General features: G+C 44.7%; 1 protein-coding gene across 1 annotated transcript in view; it reads right to left on the minus strand.

Annotated features, from left to right (window-relative positions):
* Positions 1–15,651, minus strand: part of LOC126483695 (uncharacterized) — a 436,703-nt gene that overhangs the window by 306,614 nt on the left and 114,438 nt on the right. Inside the window, exon 3 of the mRNA XM_050106783.1 lies at positions 12,120–12,264. Coding sequence (XP_049962740.1) covers positions 12,120–12,264 — 145 coding nt within the window. The remainder of the gene's footprint in view (positions 1–12,119; positions 12,265–15,651) is intronic.

The following is a 15,651-nucleotide window of genomic DNA, read 5'->3' on the forward strand; positions in this document are numbered from 1 at the left end:
CAGTCAGGTTGGGATCCCACTGCTGTCCAGATGGTACCCAGGCACGTCTTCGGCGTGCACTCTCATTGTCTTCACTGATGAGTCCCGTTTCGAATTGAGCCCTGATGAGCAGCGAAGACAGGTCTGATAACGCCCTGGACGGCGGGAAATTCCAAGCTGACTGTCGCTCGCCATACGGCCCAACAAACAGGAGTGATGATCTGGGGTGTCATTTCATTTCACCTTTGATTGTCATCTGGGAGACCATTACAGCCCAGCGGCACAACAATATTCTACGCCCCTTTTTGTTACCCTTCATAACAAGCCATGCTGGGCTTACATTTCAGCAAGATAATTCACACCTGCAAATTGTGAGAGTTTCTATTGTTTGTCTTCGTGCTTGCCAAACTATATCTTGGACAACAACGTTAAGCAATCTCTCCCCAACTGAGAATGTTTTCAGCATTAAGGGCAAGGTCCTCCAACAAAATCGGGTTTTTGACGATATAACGCGCCAATTGGACAGAGTATGGCACAATATCTCTCGGGTGGACGTCCAACAATTCCTTCAATCAACGCCAAGTCGAATAACTGTTTCCAAAAGATCCAGAGGTGAACCAACAGGTTACTGACTTTCTCGATTTGTGACGCTCTTACTCTTGAATAAATCATCCAATTTTTCTGAAATGCCGGCCGGAGTGACCGAGCGGTTCTAGGCGCTTCAGTCTGGAACCGCGCGACCGCTACGGTCACAGGTTCGAATCCTGCCTCGGGTATGGATGCGTGATGTCCTTAGGTTAGTTAGGTTTAAGTAGTTCTAAGTTCTAGGGGACCGATGACCTCAGATGTTAAGTCCCATAGTGCTCAGAGCCATTTGAACCCAATTTTCTGAAAGAGTAGTCATTAGTTTCCCTACCCGGTTAGCCGAGCGGTCTAACGCATGGCTTTCCGGAGTGGGAAGGAGCGCCTGGTCCCCGGCACGAATCTGCCCGGCGGACTTGTGTCGAGGTCCGGTGAGCTGGCCAGTCTGTGGAAGGTTTTTAGGCGGTTTTCCATCTGTCTCGGCGAATGCGGGCTGGTTCCACTTATTCCGCCTCAGCTACACCATGTTGGCGATTGTTGTGCAAACAAAAAAAATTCTCCACGTACGCGTACACCACCATTACTCTACCACGCAAACATAGGGGTTACACTCTTCTGGTTTGAGACGTTTCCTGGGGGGGGGGGGGGGGGGGGGAGCGAGGGGGGGAGGGAGGGGGGTCCACCGGTGGCCGAACTGCACAATATCCCTGGGTTCGTTGTGGGGTGGTGGAGGGGTGAAGTGGGCTGCAATAGTCGTCGTGGGGTTGCCGACCACTGCGGATGTGGCGGGGACGGAGCCTCTCCGACGTTTCTAGGTCCCCGGTTAACATACGTACAATACAATACAATCATTTGTTTGCCTGTACGTGTACGTCTCATCTATCGACGTCTGTCCCTTTCGGATAATTGCTTCGTGGTGCGTCTTCTTTGCCTTAGAGTGTAGCTTCATCTCTTCAACGTACCAAACAACACAGAATCTGAACAGTAACTGGCAAGAAGAGTGTAGTGTGATTCGATGAATCGTGATTTGGCCTTCATTCAAATGATGCAGGTAGTCTATTGCAGCAACGGCCCAATGAGGCGATTAACCCGCAGGGTGTGGACGTTGTAGTTCAGCCCAGAAGTGGTTCGGTGAGGTTTTGGGGGTACCATGACTTGAGCGCACTCATTAGGTTACCGCGAACATAAACTATTAAATTTATCTGAGCATTCCCAGCAACTAAGTGTCGCCCTCAGTCTCTGTCGGTCCATTATGGCCAGGGGACATCGGCTAGTATGCACTTTTCAATTCAATAAACTTTACCAAAAGCCGTATACTTTAGGTTATTTTATTTTATTTCATTTGGAAAGCAACCAGCTTCGGCAATTCATTTTGCCGTCTTCAGGCGCCATACGCTGTTTTCGAATCAACGAGCTTATCGTATAGCGCCATAAAACTGGATCCCGTGAATCCCAATCGTTCTTTCACGCTTTCGTATGAATCAGTTGCACACCGATTAGGATTCATAATATCCAGTTTTATGGCGCTATACGATAAGCTCGTTCATTCGGAAAAGCATATGGGGCCTGAAGATGGCAAAATGAATTGCTGAAACTGGTTGCGTTCTAAATGAAATCAAATAACCTGAAGTAAACGGTTGTTGGTAAAGTTTATTGAATTGAAAAGTGTCAGCCTTTCTACATCTTCACGATGAGTGTGGTGTAGAAACTCCCGTCTTCCTGGGCGACAACAGTCGTATAGGGCTGCACGCAATCGCCCCTGCTCTGACGAACACTCTGACACCTATCGAACTCCAATTAGCTCGATAAATCGCCCGATCCTAATCCTATAGAAAAGTCTGTGGCTGGTTGGAGCAGCTGGTGAAATGCAGCAGTCAACATCGCCGTAATCTACTAGGTCCACGAAACCAATTTAATAGAGCGGCTTCAGCCAATATGTCATATGCGAAGAAACCCTCACCGAACAGAAGCCATTATCAGGGTGCGGGGCAATGGGAGGATGGTGTTACATGCTGTTGTTGATATCTCCAGGGGTCATTAATTATTTCTTTGGTGTGTTTATGAAGAAGAAAATCCAAGGAGACAACCGTCGGCCGATCCGGATATGCTCTGCAACGTATAACTTCCCCAGTGTTGTGCGGATGTGCTATTCACAAAAGTGTAGCGGGCTGCATACGGGACGATTTTACGGAGCGCACCTCTCGAACACTTGAGAGGGACTTGCTGTGGCGTCACAAAGTCATTTGCAAAACTATTTTGCACCAGCGACCAACCAATTTTATGTACTATGGATTTTTACAAGGTTTATTATGTTTCAAAGTAGATGTGCAGGTGGTGGATATCCCAAATTCACAACATATTACCATGCCTAATACAAAGTACGAAAGCCGTTGGAATTGAAAACTGGTTCCAGTTGTCTCCGAGTGGATAAATACATGTCCTATATGGTTTTAAATGGGAATCCTATACCATTCTTGCTACATAGTGGCAAGCTCAGGTAACGCTGATGGAGGTGGATAGCTATCATGTATACGTCTCTCCACAACAAGCCGCAAAGGCTCGACAATACTGAGATCTGTTGACTGGTGGCGAGGGGAGATGCGACAGTTCATTCTCGAGCTCACAAGACCAGTCCTGCGAGCTGTGTGAACAGGGGCCCTCTCGTCTTCTAACACAGCATCATCATTGGGGAACGTACATTGTACTAGGGAGGAAAAATGATCACCTAAAATGGCCACATAACCCTTGGCAGTAATGCGACGTTGCAGGGTAACCACGGTTCCCGTGGAATACCGGGATATGGCTGCCGAAATCATGGCCGAACCCCCGCCATGTTTCGCTCTTGGGACGTAAACTCGTCCAGATATTCGAAACAGAGTTAAAAAAGCGTCATCCGGCCAAATAACTTTCTTCCATTCCTCAGTAGTCCAGGTTTTATGTCTTCGGCACCACGATTTCCTGTTACGAAATGATAATTAAATCGACACCCTAGCTGCAAACAGGCGTTGATATACATCATTGGGGACATGTTGAAAATGTGTGCCCCGACCGGGACTCGAACCCGGGATCTCCCGCTTGCATGGCAGACGCTCTATCCATCTGCGCCACCGAGGGCACAGAGGATGGTGCGCCTGCAGGGACTTATCCCTTGCACGCTCCCCGTGAGACCCACATTCCCAACATGTCCACACCACTAATTTGTAGTGCGCCTAGCAGATGTTTGCCCATCACACTCATTACTCGTGGCTGATTAATCTACCAAGTCCCGTACGAGTTGGGGCATAGCGTGTGCGTTCGCACAAGAAGGTCAATGGCCGGGTAGCCATATTTTAACTATATATGAAGGTAGTATCTGTTCCCGAAAGAACAGATACCATTGATGACCTTGCAGCTTCTCTAGAATCAAATGATAATTAAATCGACACCGTAGCTGTAGACAGGAGATCCCGGGTTCAAGTCCCGGTCGGGGCAGACATTTTAAACATGTCCCCAACGATGTATATCAACGCCTGTTTGCAGCTGCAGCTGCAGACAGGAGATCCCGGGTTCAAGTCCCGGTCGGGGCACACATTTTAAACATGTCCCCAACGATGTATATCAACGCCTGTTAGCAGCTCCAGCTGCAAACAAGAGATCCCGGGTTCGAGTCCCGATCGAGGCACACATTTTCAACATGTCCCCAATGATATATATCAAAGCCTGTTTGCAGCTAGGGTGTCGATTTAATTATCATTTCATTCTAGTGAATCTGCACGGTCATCAATGTTATCTGCTCTTTCGGGAACAGATACTACCTTCATATATATATATATCCCCCCCATGAACCATGGACCTTGCCGTTGGTGGGGAGGCTTGCGTGCCTCAGCGATACAGATAGCCGTACCGTAGGTGCAACCACAACGGAGGGGTATCTGTTGAGAGGCCAGACAAACGTGTGGTTCCTGAAGAGGGGCAGCAGCCTTTTCAGTAGTTGCAAGGGCAACAGTCTGGATGATTGACTGATCTGGCCTTGTAACAATAACCAAAACGGCCTTGCTGTGCTGGTACTGCGAACGGCTGAAAGCAAGGGGAAACTACAGCCGTAATTTTTCCCGAGGGCATGCAGCTTTACTGTATGATTACATGATGATGGCGTCCTCTTGGGTAAAATATTCCGGAGGTAAAATAGTCCCCCATTCGGATCTCCGGGCGGGGACTACTCAAGAGGATGTCGTTATCAGGAAAAAGAAAACTGGCGTTCTACGGATTGGAGCGTGGAATGTCAGATCCCTTAATCGAGCAGGTAGGTTAGAAAATTTAAAAAGGGAAATGGATAGGTTGAAGTTAGATATAGTGGGAATTAGTGAAGTTCGGTGGCAGGAGGAACAAGACTTCTGGTCAGGTGACTACAGGGTTATAAACACAAAATCAAATAGGGGTAATGCAGGAGTAGGTTTAATAATGAATAGGAAAATAGGCATGCGGGTAAGCTACTACAAACAGCATAGTGAACGCATTATTGTGGCCAAGATAGATACGAAGCCCACGCCTACTACAGTAGTACAAGTTTATATGCCAACTAGCTCTGCAGATGACGAAGAAATTGAAGAAATGTATGATGAAATAAAAGAAATTATTCAGATTGTGAAGGGAGACGAAAATTTAATAGTCATGGGTGACTGGAATTCGAGTGTAGGAAATGGGAGAGAAGGAAACATAGTAGGTGAATATGGATTGGGGGACAGAAATGAAAGAGGAAGCCGCCTGGTCGAATTTTGCACAGAGCACAACATAATCATAACTAACACTTGGTTTAAGAATCATGAAAGAAGGTTGTATACATGGAAGAACCCTGGAGATACTAAAAGGTATCAGATAGATTATATAATGGTAAGACAGAGATTTAGGAACCAGGTTTTAAATTGTAAGACATTTCCAGGGGCAGATGTGGACTCTGACCACAATCTATTGGTTATGACCTGTAGATTAAAACTGAAGAAACTGCAAAAAGGTGGGAATTTAAGGATATGGGACCTGGATAAACTAAAAGAACCAGAGGTTGTACAGAGATTCAGGGAGAGCATAAGGGAGCAATTGACAGTGATGGGGGAAATAAATACAGTAGAAGAAGAATGGGTAGCTTTGAGGGATGAAGTAGTGAAGGCAGCAGAGGATCAAGTAGGTAAAAAGACGAGGGCTAGTAGAAATCCTTGGGTAACAGAAGAAATATTGAATTTACTTGATGAAAGGAGAAAATATAAAAATGCAGTAAGTGAAACAGGTAAAAAGGAATACAAACGTCTCAAAAATGAGATCGACAGGAAGTGCAAAATGGCTAAGCAGGGATGGCTAGAGGACAAATGTAAGGATGTAGAGGCCTATCTCACTAGGGGTAAGATAGATACCGCCTATAGGAAAATTAAAGAGACCTTTGGAGATAAGAGAACGACTTGTATGAATATCAAGAGCTCAGATGGAAACCCAGTTCTAAGCAAAGAAGGGAAAGCAGAAAGGTGGAAGGAGTATATAGAGGGTTTATACAAGGGCGATGTACTTGAGGACAATATTATGGAAATGGAAGAGGATGTAGATGAAGATGAAATGGGAGATATGATACTGCGTGAAGAGTTTGACAGAGCACTGAAAGACCTGAGTCGAAACAAGGCCCCCGGAGTAGACAATATTCCATTGGAACTACTGACGGCCGTGGGAGAGCCAGTCCTGACAAAACTCTACCATCTGGTGAGCAAGATGTATGAAACAGGCGAAATACCCTCAGACTTCAAGAAGAATATAATAATTCCAATCCCAAAGAAAGCAGGTGTTGACAGATGTGAAAATTACCGAACTATCAGCTTAATAAGTCACAGCTGCAAAATACTAACACGAATTCTTTACAGACGAATGGAAAAACTAGTAGAAGCCAACCTCGGGGAAGATCAGTTTGGATTCCGTAGAAACACTGGAACACGTGAGGCAATACTGACCTTACGACTTATCTTAGAAGAAAGATTAAGGAAAGGCAAACCTACGTTTCTAGCATTTGTAGACTTAGAGAAAGCTTTTGACAATGTTGACTGGAATACTCTCTTTAAAATTCTAAAGGTGGCAGGGGTAAAATACAGGGAGCGAAAGGCTATTTACAATTTGTACAGAAACCAGATGGCAGTTATAAGAGTCGAGGGACATGAAAGGGAAGCAGTGGTTGGGAAGGGAGTAAGACAGGGTTGTAGCCTCTCCCCGATGTTGTTCAATCTGTATATTGAGCAAGCAGTAAAGGAAACAAAAGAAAAATTCGGAGTAGGTATTAAAATTCATGGAGAAGAAATAAAAACTTTGAGGTTCGCCGATGACATTGTAATTCTGTCAGAGACAGCAAAGGACTTGGAAGAGCAGTTGAATGGAATGGACAGTGTCTTGAAAGGAGGATATAAGATGAACATCAACAAAAGCAAAACAAGGATAATGGAATGTAGTCTAATTAAGTCGGGTGATGCTGAGGGAATTAGATTAGGAAATGAGGCACTTAAAGTAGTAAAGGAGTTTTGCTATTTGGGGAGCAAAATAACTGATGATGGTCGAAGTAGAGAGGATATAAAATGTAGGCTGGCAATGGCAAGGAAAGCGTTTCTGAAGAAGAGAAATTTGTTAACATCCAGTATTGATTTAAGTGTCAGGAAGTCATTTCTGAAAGTATTCGTATGGAGTGTAGCCATGTATGGAAGTGAAACATGGACGATAAATAGTTTGGACAAGAAGAGAATAGAAGCTTTCGAAATGTGGTGCTACAGAAGAATGCTGAAGATTAGATGGGTAGATCACATAACTAATGAGGAAGTATTGAATAGGATTGGGGAGAAGAGAAGTTTGTGGCACAACTTGACCAGAAGAAGGGATCGGTTGGTAGGACATGTTCTGAGGCATCAAGGGATCACCAATTTAGTATTGGAGGGCAGCGTGGAGGGTAAAAATTGTAGAGGGAGACCAAGAGATGAATACACTAAGCAGATTCAGAAGGATGTAGGTTGCAGTAGGTACTGGGAGATGAAAAAGCTTGCACAGGATAGAGTAGCATGGAGAGCTGCATCAAACCAGTCTCAGGACTGAAGACCACAACAACAACACACACACATATATATATATATATATATATATATATATATAGGGTGAGTCACCTAACGTTACCGCTGGATATATTTCGTAAACCACATCAAATACTGACGAACCGATTCCACAGACGGAACGTGAGGAGAGGGGCTAGTGTAATTGTTTAATACAAACCATACAAAAATGCACGGAAGTATGTTTTTTAATACAAACCTACGTTTTTTTAAATGTAACAACGTTAGTTTTGTTAGCACATCTGAACATATAAACAAATACGTAATCAGTGCCGTTTGTTGCATTGTAAAATGTTAATTACATCTGGAGATATTGTAACCTAAAGTTGACGCTTGAGTACAACTCCTCCGCTGTTCGATCGTGTGTATCGGAGAGCACTGCAATATACATTGCGTTTCTACAGAATGATCTGCCAACGTTGCTCGAAAATGTCCCACTGGAAACGCGTCGACGTATGTGCTATCAGCATGATGGTGCTCCTGCACATTCCGCCATTAACACTAGGCTGACCCTTGACAGGATGTTCTACGGGTGTTTCATAGGACGTGGAGGACGCATAAATTGGCCAGCCCGTTCTCCTGATCTTACACCTCTGGACTTCTTTCTGTGGTGTACGTTAAAGGAGAACGTGTACCGTGATGTGCCTACAACCCCAGAGGATATGAAACAACGTATTGTGGCAGCCTGCGGCGACATTACACCAGATGTACTGCGGCGTGTATGACATTCATTACGCCAGAGATTGCAATTGTGTGCAGCAAATGATGGCCACCACATTGAACATCTATTGGCCTGACATGTCGGGACACACTCTATTCCACTCCGTAATTGAAAACGGAAACCACGTGTGTACGTGTACCTCACCCCTCATGGTAATGTACATGTGCGCCAGTGAAAAAGACCAATAAAAAAGTGTTAGCATGTGGACGTAATGTGCTGTTCCAGTATCTTCTGTACCTAAGTTCCATCACCGTTCCCTTTGGATCCCTACGTAATTCGGTGCTCTCCGATACACACGATCGAACAGCGGAGGAGTGGTACTCAAGCATCAACTTTAGGTTACAATATCTCCGGATGTAATTAACATTTTACAATGCAACAAACGGCACTGATTACGTATTTGTTTATATGTTCAGATGTGCTAACGAAACTAACGGGGTTCCATTTAAAAAAACGTAGGTTTGTGTTAAAAAACATACTTCCGTGCATTTTTGTATGGTTTGTATTAAACAATTACACTAGCCCCTCTCCTCACGTTCGGTCTGTGGAATCGGTTCGTCAGTATTTGATGTGGTTTACGAAATATATCCAGCGGTAACGTTAGGTGACTCACCCTGTATATATATTTTCGTGTTACGGGCATTTACATGACTGATGCGCGGTTTTGTAATTCCAGCTCACCCTGAAATTCGCTTCTTATGGAGCTCCATTCGTATTGTTTTGGTGCTGATGGGGTTTGCGAGTATGACATTCAATTCTCCAGAGACTTTTGCGGCTGTCGTCCCGTTATTTTTGGTCACAATCCCTTTCAATGACTGTCTGTCGCGATCCCACAACACACGCTATCGTCCACGTTGCGACAGAGCGGATGGCGTTTTTCCTCTTCCTCTGTATGCGGCATAATTCCCCAGTACGGTGCCAAACACATCAGCTACCTTGCTTACGGTAGCACCCATCATACGAGCACAACAATCTGCCCACCTTTGAACGCACTGATCTCCGACATAATGAACTCGCAACTACACACAACAGTTTTCTGACCACTACTGAAACTTACAACGTGGTGAGGACATTTCACAGCTGCCGTTCGTTGGCAAATACAACAGCGCAACCTGTCGTCTTGGTTAGCCCCTGCATTTATGTTCAAGCAAGCATTTCTCGTGGCGCCTCAATACTTTTTGTTCAAATACTGTACATTACCAGCGGGGTGGTAGCGTTGATATCTCGCGACGTTTTGGGAAGTGTCTTACTACCCATCTCTTCGTTAGAAGATGGGTAGTATGATACTTCCCGAAACGTCGCGAGATATCAACGCTACAACCCCGCTGCAGACCCGAGAAACCTTCATCAACAGTTTACCCGGGAAAGCCTACAGTTACATATCCTGTAAGTTACTTTCGTAACTACATTCTTTTTTCCGTGTAATTGTCTATCGACGATAGAATGTGTGACACCTCTGAAGACCGAGCTGTATCGTGTGCCTGGTCACCAGCTGCCAATGTGTCGAAGACCGTCGTACGTCAGAGTAGCACTCATGTATTGTCCTTGGGAGTTCCGTTTTCAGTTAAAGCTTGAGAACTTTTGTTCCTAAAAATGAACATGTATAATTTCTGGTTCTATGACGTATGTATGTTATTCAGTGATTACTGTGAACTTGTGGAGTTACGACCAGCTTTACTGTGAAGTTGTCCGCCCCGGAAGCTGTGTGGTCAGCGCGACAGAATCTCACAATCCTAAGGGCCCGGGTTCGATTCCCGGCTCGGTCAGAGTTTTTCTCCGCTCAGGAGCTGGGTGTTGTGTTGTCCTGATCATCATCATTTCATCTCCATCGACGCTCAAGTCGCGCAGTGGCGTCAAATCGAAAGACTTGCACCCGGCGAACGGTCTACTCGACGGGAGGCGCTAGTCACACGACATTCATAATCACTTTGAAGTGAATAAAAGTTACTGTTGGATGAAGTTGGATGAAGTTTGGCCGGCCGTTGTGGCCGAGCGGTTCTAGGCGCTTTAGTCCAGAACCGAGCTGCTGCTACGCTCGCAGGTTCGAATCCTGCCTCGGGCATGGATGTGTGTGATGTCCTTAGGTTAGTTAGTTTTAAGTAGGTCTAAGTCTAGCGGACTGATGACCTCAGATGTTAAGTCCCATAGTGCTTAGAGCCATTTGATTTTTGATGAAATTTGCAGATCTCATTTATGTGCAGTTAAATATTATCTCAGATTTACTGATTTTTGAGAATAATTTATTTGTATTTTTACAATCTGCGAAGAGAAAATTTCTGTAGATTATTTGAAATAGGAGATGATGTTTGGTTTTTCGAAAAGTTTGAATGTATTTCACACGAGCAACGAATTCTAGTTACTGTGATTTATGGAACTAGATATACAATTCAAAATGAATTTTTCACTCCACAGCGGAGTATGTGCTGATATGAAACTTCTTGACTGATTAAAACTGTGTGCCGGACCGGGACTCGAACCCGGGACCTTCGCCTTTTGCGGCCAGTTTTTTCATTTTGTTCAGTAATGTTCGTTGCGCTTGGTCTGGGCGGACATCACAGGACATCCGTTGAAGTTAACAGTTGAGTGACTTTCTCAGTTTTTTTATTACAGAGGGCCAATGCCTCTCTGACCGAACATGCAGAGCTACCGTGCCGGCATCCATCTGAGCTACCCAAGAACGCGTCACCACCCCTCCTCATAGCTTTACTTCCGGTGGTACCTCATCTCCTACCTACCAAACTTCGTAGAAGTCCTCCTATGAAACTTTCAGGATTAGCAGTCCTGGAAGAAAGGATAATGCAGAGACATGGCTTACTCCCAACCTGTACGATGTTTCCAGAACGAATTTTTCACTCTGCAGTGGAGTCGGCAAAGAAACTGTATGCGTAGCACTTCCTGGCAGATTGAAACGGGGCGTCGGACTGGGCTCGAACCCGGGACATTTGCCTTTTACGGAAAGTACTCTACCAACGGAGCTACCCAAGCACAACTGCTTCAGTGTTAGTCACGCAAATCGCGGGAGAACTTCTGTGTAGTTTGGAAGGTACGAGATGAGATACTAGCGAAAGTAAAGCTGTGAGGACAGGTCGTGAATCGTGTTTGGGTAGCTCAGTTCCTAGAGCAGTTGCTCGCAAAAGCCAGAGGTCCCGCTTTGGAGTTCCATTCCGACACACCGTTTTAATATGCCAGGAAGTTTCATACATACAATTTCTTCGCCGATCTGAGACGGATACGTTAATTTATTGCAGAATGTGTTGAAGAAGTCAATCGCTAGCGCCGTCCCTGCTGATCTGCTACCAGCTTCTCTCTCTTGTTGGTAAAAAAGCTGCAATAATACTTCACAATTAATTTCTAAACCAGTAGACATCAGCGAGCTTGGATAACAGCAGAGAGAGTATCTAAATAATGAAATTATTGAGCTTGCTTGATAGATGGAGAAATCTTTATGTGGATTACAAAACACGGTAAATCGGCAAATACATGAATAAATGAACTTAACGTCATATTGCGTATCTCAGGCACTAGGCAGGCAGGCGCTATGCGGGGCTCTGGTCACAATCTTAAGACTGGTCCATACAAGGAGCACGACAGCGCCTACAGTTTATCGGTCCGTACCTTGTGTCGCTTGCGGGCAGCATATCGTCCACTGAAAGCAAGATTGCGAAGCCGCCGCCGGGTAGCCTTAGTCCTAAGAATACATGCTGGTACAGTGCAGGAATAGTTGTGGAAAGACATACCTTTCAGCTGCATAGGCCACTTGAACAGCTCATATTCCGGCATGACCTTAGCGATGGGAACCAACAGGCCATGCTTCGGCTCGCAAGTGAAAAGGTGTCTGTTTCCCCAGGTTCCATCGATGCCACCGTACGGCAGGGGATTGTCCTGAAAAAACGAAGTAACCTTTAATGGGCTTGGTCGTAATACAGGTTGGGCAAAACAGTGCAGGAGTTCGAAACAACATCAACTGATAACCAAGATACGATCACGCGTAGTGTCTTAGAAGATTTGTTTGATGAATTTGTGGCTTACCTAACCCGGCAAGGACGTTCAACAAAAACGAAAGTAGCATCGAACGTAACTGATCCTCTAATGTTCTCAACATACGTGAACGATTAATTAAGTAGAGTCGGCAGCATTACACAGTTGCTCACTGAAGAGGTTCTTGGTTGCATCCAGTATCATCGTGGACGATCGAAAACAGATTCCGGTAGCCTTGAATAAAACCTCCACTTCATGGAATCAACGACAGCTCTCTCTAAATGTACCAGGTGTAAAACTATGAAACCGGAATTTGGTTGCAATAATTACACGTCTGTTGTATGAAACTGATAAACAATATTTTATTCAAAATAATCTCCATTGCTATTTATATATTTCTCTCACCTCTCCGGCACGCTATGAATTCCACAGCAAAAAACAGTTCTTCTTTTGAAGCGAACCATTCAGCGAGCCATGTTCGTACATTTTCACACGACTTAAAGCGTTGTTCAGCGAGAGCGTGTCCGAGTGATGCAAACAGATGATAATCGGATGGACCCAAGTCTAGACAATAAGCCGCATGCCCTAGTGTTTCCCAACTGAACACCTCGATCGTTTCCCTGACCCGTTTTGCTGTGTGTAATGGGGCGTTATCATGGAGCAATATGACTTTGGTTGCCTTTTTCCATATTCCTGTAGTGTTACACGTAATGCTCGATTTAAATCTGCCAAGGGAGAGGTGATCATAAGAAAAGGACTGAATAACCAACGAAAGGATAACGTTCTATGAGTCCAGGGGTGGTGCCCTGTATTGAGCTGTCAAAGAACTAAGGCGATACTTTTACCTCCTGTGTGCAATGCCGTTTACTCTCTAACCCCACAGACTTCAAAAAAACTCTTAGTTCTACCCCTAAATATTTAAAAGCTGTGACATCCTACTAATGGTGTGCCGCGCGTGGTAGCCGTGCGGTCTAGGGCGCCTTGTCACGGTTCGCGCGGCTCTCCCCGTCGGAGGTTCGAGTCTTCCCTCGGGCATGGGTGTGTGATGTCCTTAGCGTAAGTTGTGTGCAGCCACACCAAAGGTCCGAAAATGAGTCATGCTGTGGCATATATATATATATATATATATATATATATATATATATATATATATATATATGTATGTATAAAATGTGACCCGTGGTCGGGGGGGTAGCGTCTTTGAATAATAATCAAAACGTTCTCGGTCCCGGGGTCGAAACCCACCACTGCATAACTTTTCATTAATATTCAGCATTGGCGGCAGAAGACTTCCGGCATAAGAAGTCACCCTTATTCTACCAACGGCCTTGTCAAAGAGGGTGGAGGACCGGTCAGAGGTTCGGAGCACTCTCTTGTCCTTGGGATGGGAAACTGCCCCTCAACGCAGAAGAATCAGCAACGATCAACAGCATGAGGATGCAGAAGGTAATGGAAACCACTGCATTAAAGACAAATACGTGTATCCGTAGGACATGGGCCCTGTAATTGAAAAATTGTCATGATGATCTCTCCATTGGCAAAAGATTCCGGAATAGTCCCCCATTCTGATCTCCGGGAGGGGCTGCCAAGGGAGAGGTGACCATAAGAAAAGGACTGAATAACCAACAAAAGGATAACGTTCTATGAGTCCAGGGGTGGAATGTCAAAGGCTTGAACGTGTTAGGGAAGCTAGAAAATGTGAAAAGGGAAATGCAAAGGCTGAATCTAGATGTAGTACGCGTCACTGAAATGAAATGGAAAGAAAACAACGATTTCTGGTCAGAGAGTACAAGGTAATATCAGCAGCAGCAGAAAATGGTACTTCGGGAGTACGATTCCTTACGAAGAGGAACGTTCGGCAGAGAGTGTCTTTTGCGAACATTCCAGTGATACGGTTATTCTTATCAAAATCGTCAACAAATTAACACCGACAACGATAGTTCAGGTATACATGCGGATGTTGCAAGCTGAAGATGACGAGATGAAGAAAGTATATGAGGATGTTGAAAGGGTAACCCAATACGTAAAGGGAGAGGAAAATATGATAGACATGGGCGACTGGAAAGCAGTTGTAGGGGAAGGAGTAGAAGAAAAAAAATGGTTCAAATGGCTCTGAGCACTATGGGACTTAACATCTACGGTCATCAGTCCCCTAGAACTTAGAACTACTTAAACCTAACTAACCTAAGGACATCACACAACACTCAGTCATCACGAGGCAGAGAAAATCCCTGACCCCGCCGGGAATCGAACCCGGGAACCCGGGCGCGGGAAGCGAGAACGCTACCGCACGACCACGAGCTGCGGACTAGAAGAAAAGGTTACAGGGAAATATGGACTTGGGACAAGGAATGAGAGAGTGAAATGGTATAATTGTAGGAGGATTCGTTATGAATATGAGGATAGGACATTTCAGTGATAGGGTCGCTCTCACCAGAATCGACAGCAAACTAACACAGACAACAATAGTTCACGTACAGTCGTGGAAAAAACGAGCGAGACCCCTCGCCTTTTCGTTATGCTGATCCGCACAGCTTTAAAGTCTGCCTCACAGCATAACAGGCAAGGCAACGAAGTGCTACCAACATACTATGCACAGGCGTGAAATTGACAAACTATCCAAACTTTGTCAGACTGTTTCCAATCATGCGTAAGACTGTATTGATTGTGATAGTATGTTAAACACAACACGTAAATATAACATATAAATGAAAGAAGAAACGCTAATTAGTATAAACTGTACTAATAAAAATTAATTTCAGCTTATCGAGATAACATAACTGTTTTAGTAAGACGAAGTACCCCAGATCGTTACGAATTAGCAAAATATTATGCGCATTCGGCCGCGAAACGGTCTGTGTCAACGTTCAGACCAGTCATACTGGATTACCGTTGCTGACCTAACATGAAAGTGTGGAAATTTAGCAATGCGTGAAGATTCATAACGAAATTCAGCTAATAATCATCCAGTGTCACACTAAAGTCGATTCAATTATTGACTGAAGTAGAAAAAGTAGGCAGTGACAAGTATGAAATTCTACAAGAGTTTCATATTGACATCCACAGGGCGCCAGTACAGAATAATGGTAGCAATAAAACATATTGGGGCGCGAGAATTTCTTAAAATTGCTCTACTGATAGTCTATCTGCCTCCATCGAGATTAAAACCGAAAACAAACCAGACCTCCCTTGCAGGAGCAAACACCTTTCACTAAGTTAGTAGACAACCCAGGCAAACAGCCCTCTATTATTACCCCATACATGAATAAGCCGGCAATTTCGTATTGAAAA

The sequence above is a fragment of the Schistocerca serialis genome, chromosome 6 (assembly GCF_023864345.2).
Source record: "Schistocerca serialis cubense isolate TAMUIC-IGC-003099 chromosome 6, iqSchSeri2.2, whole genome shotgun sequence".
NCBI classification, from domain to species: Eukaryota; Metazoa; Arthropoda; class Insecta; order Orthoptera; family Acrididae; genus Schistocerca; species Schistocerca serialis.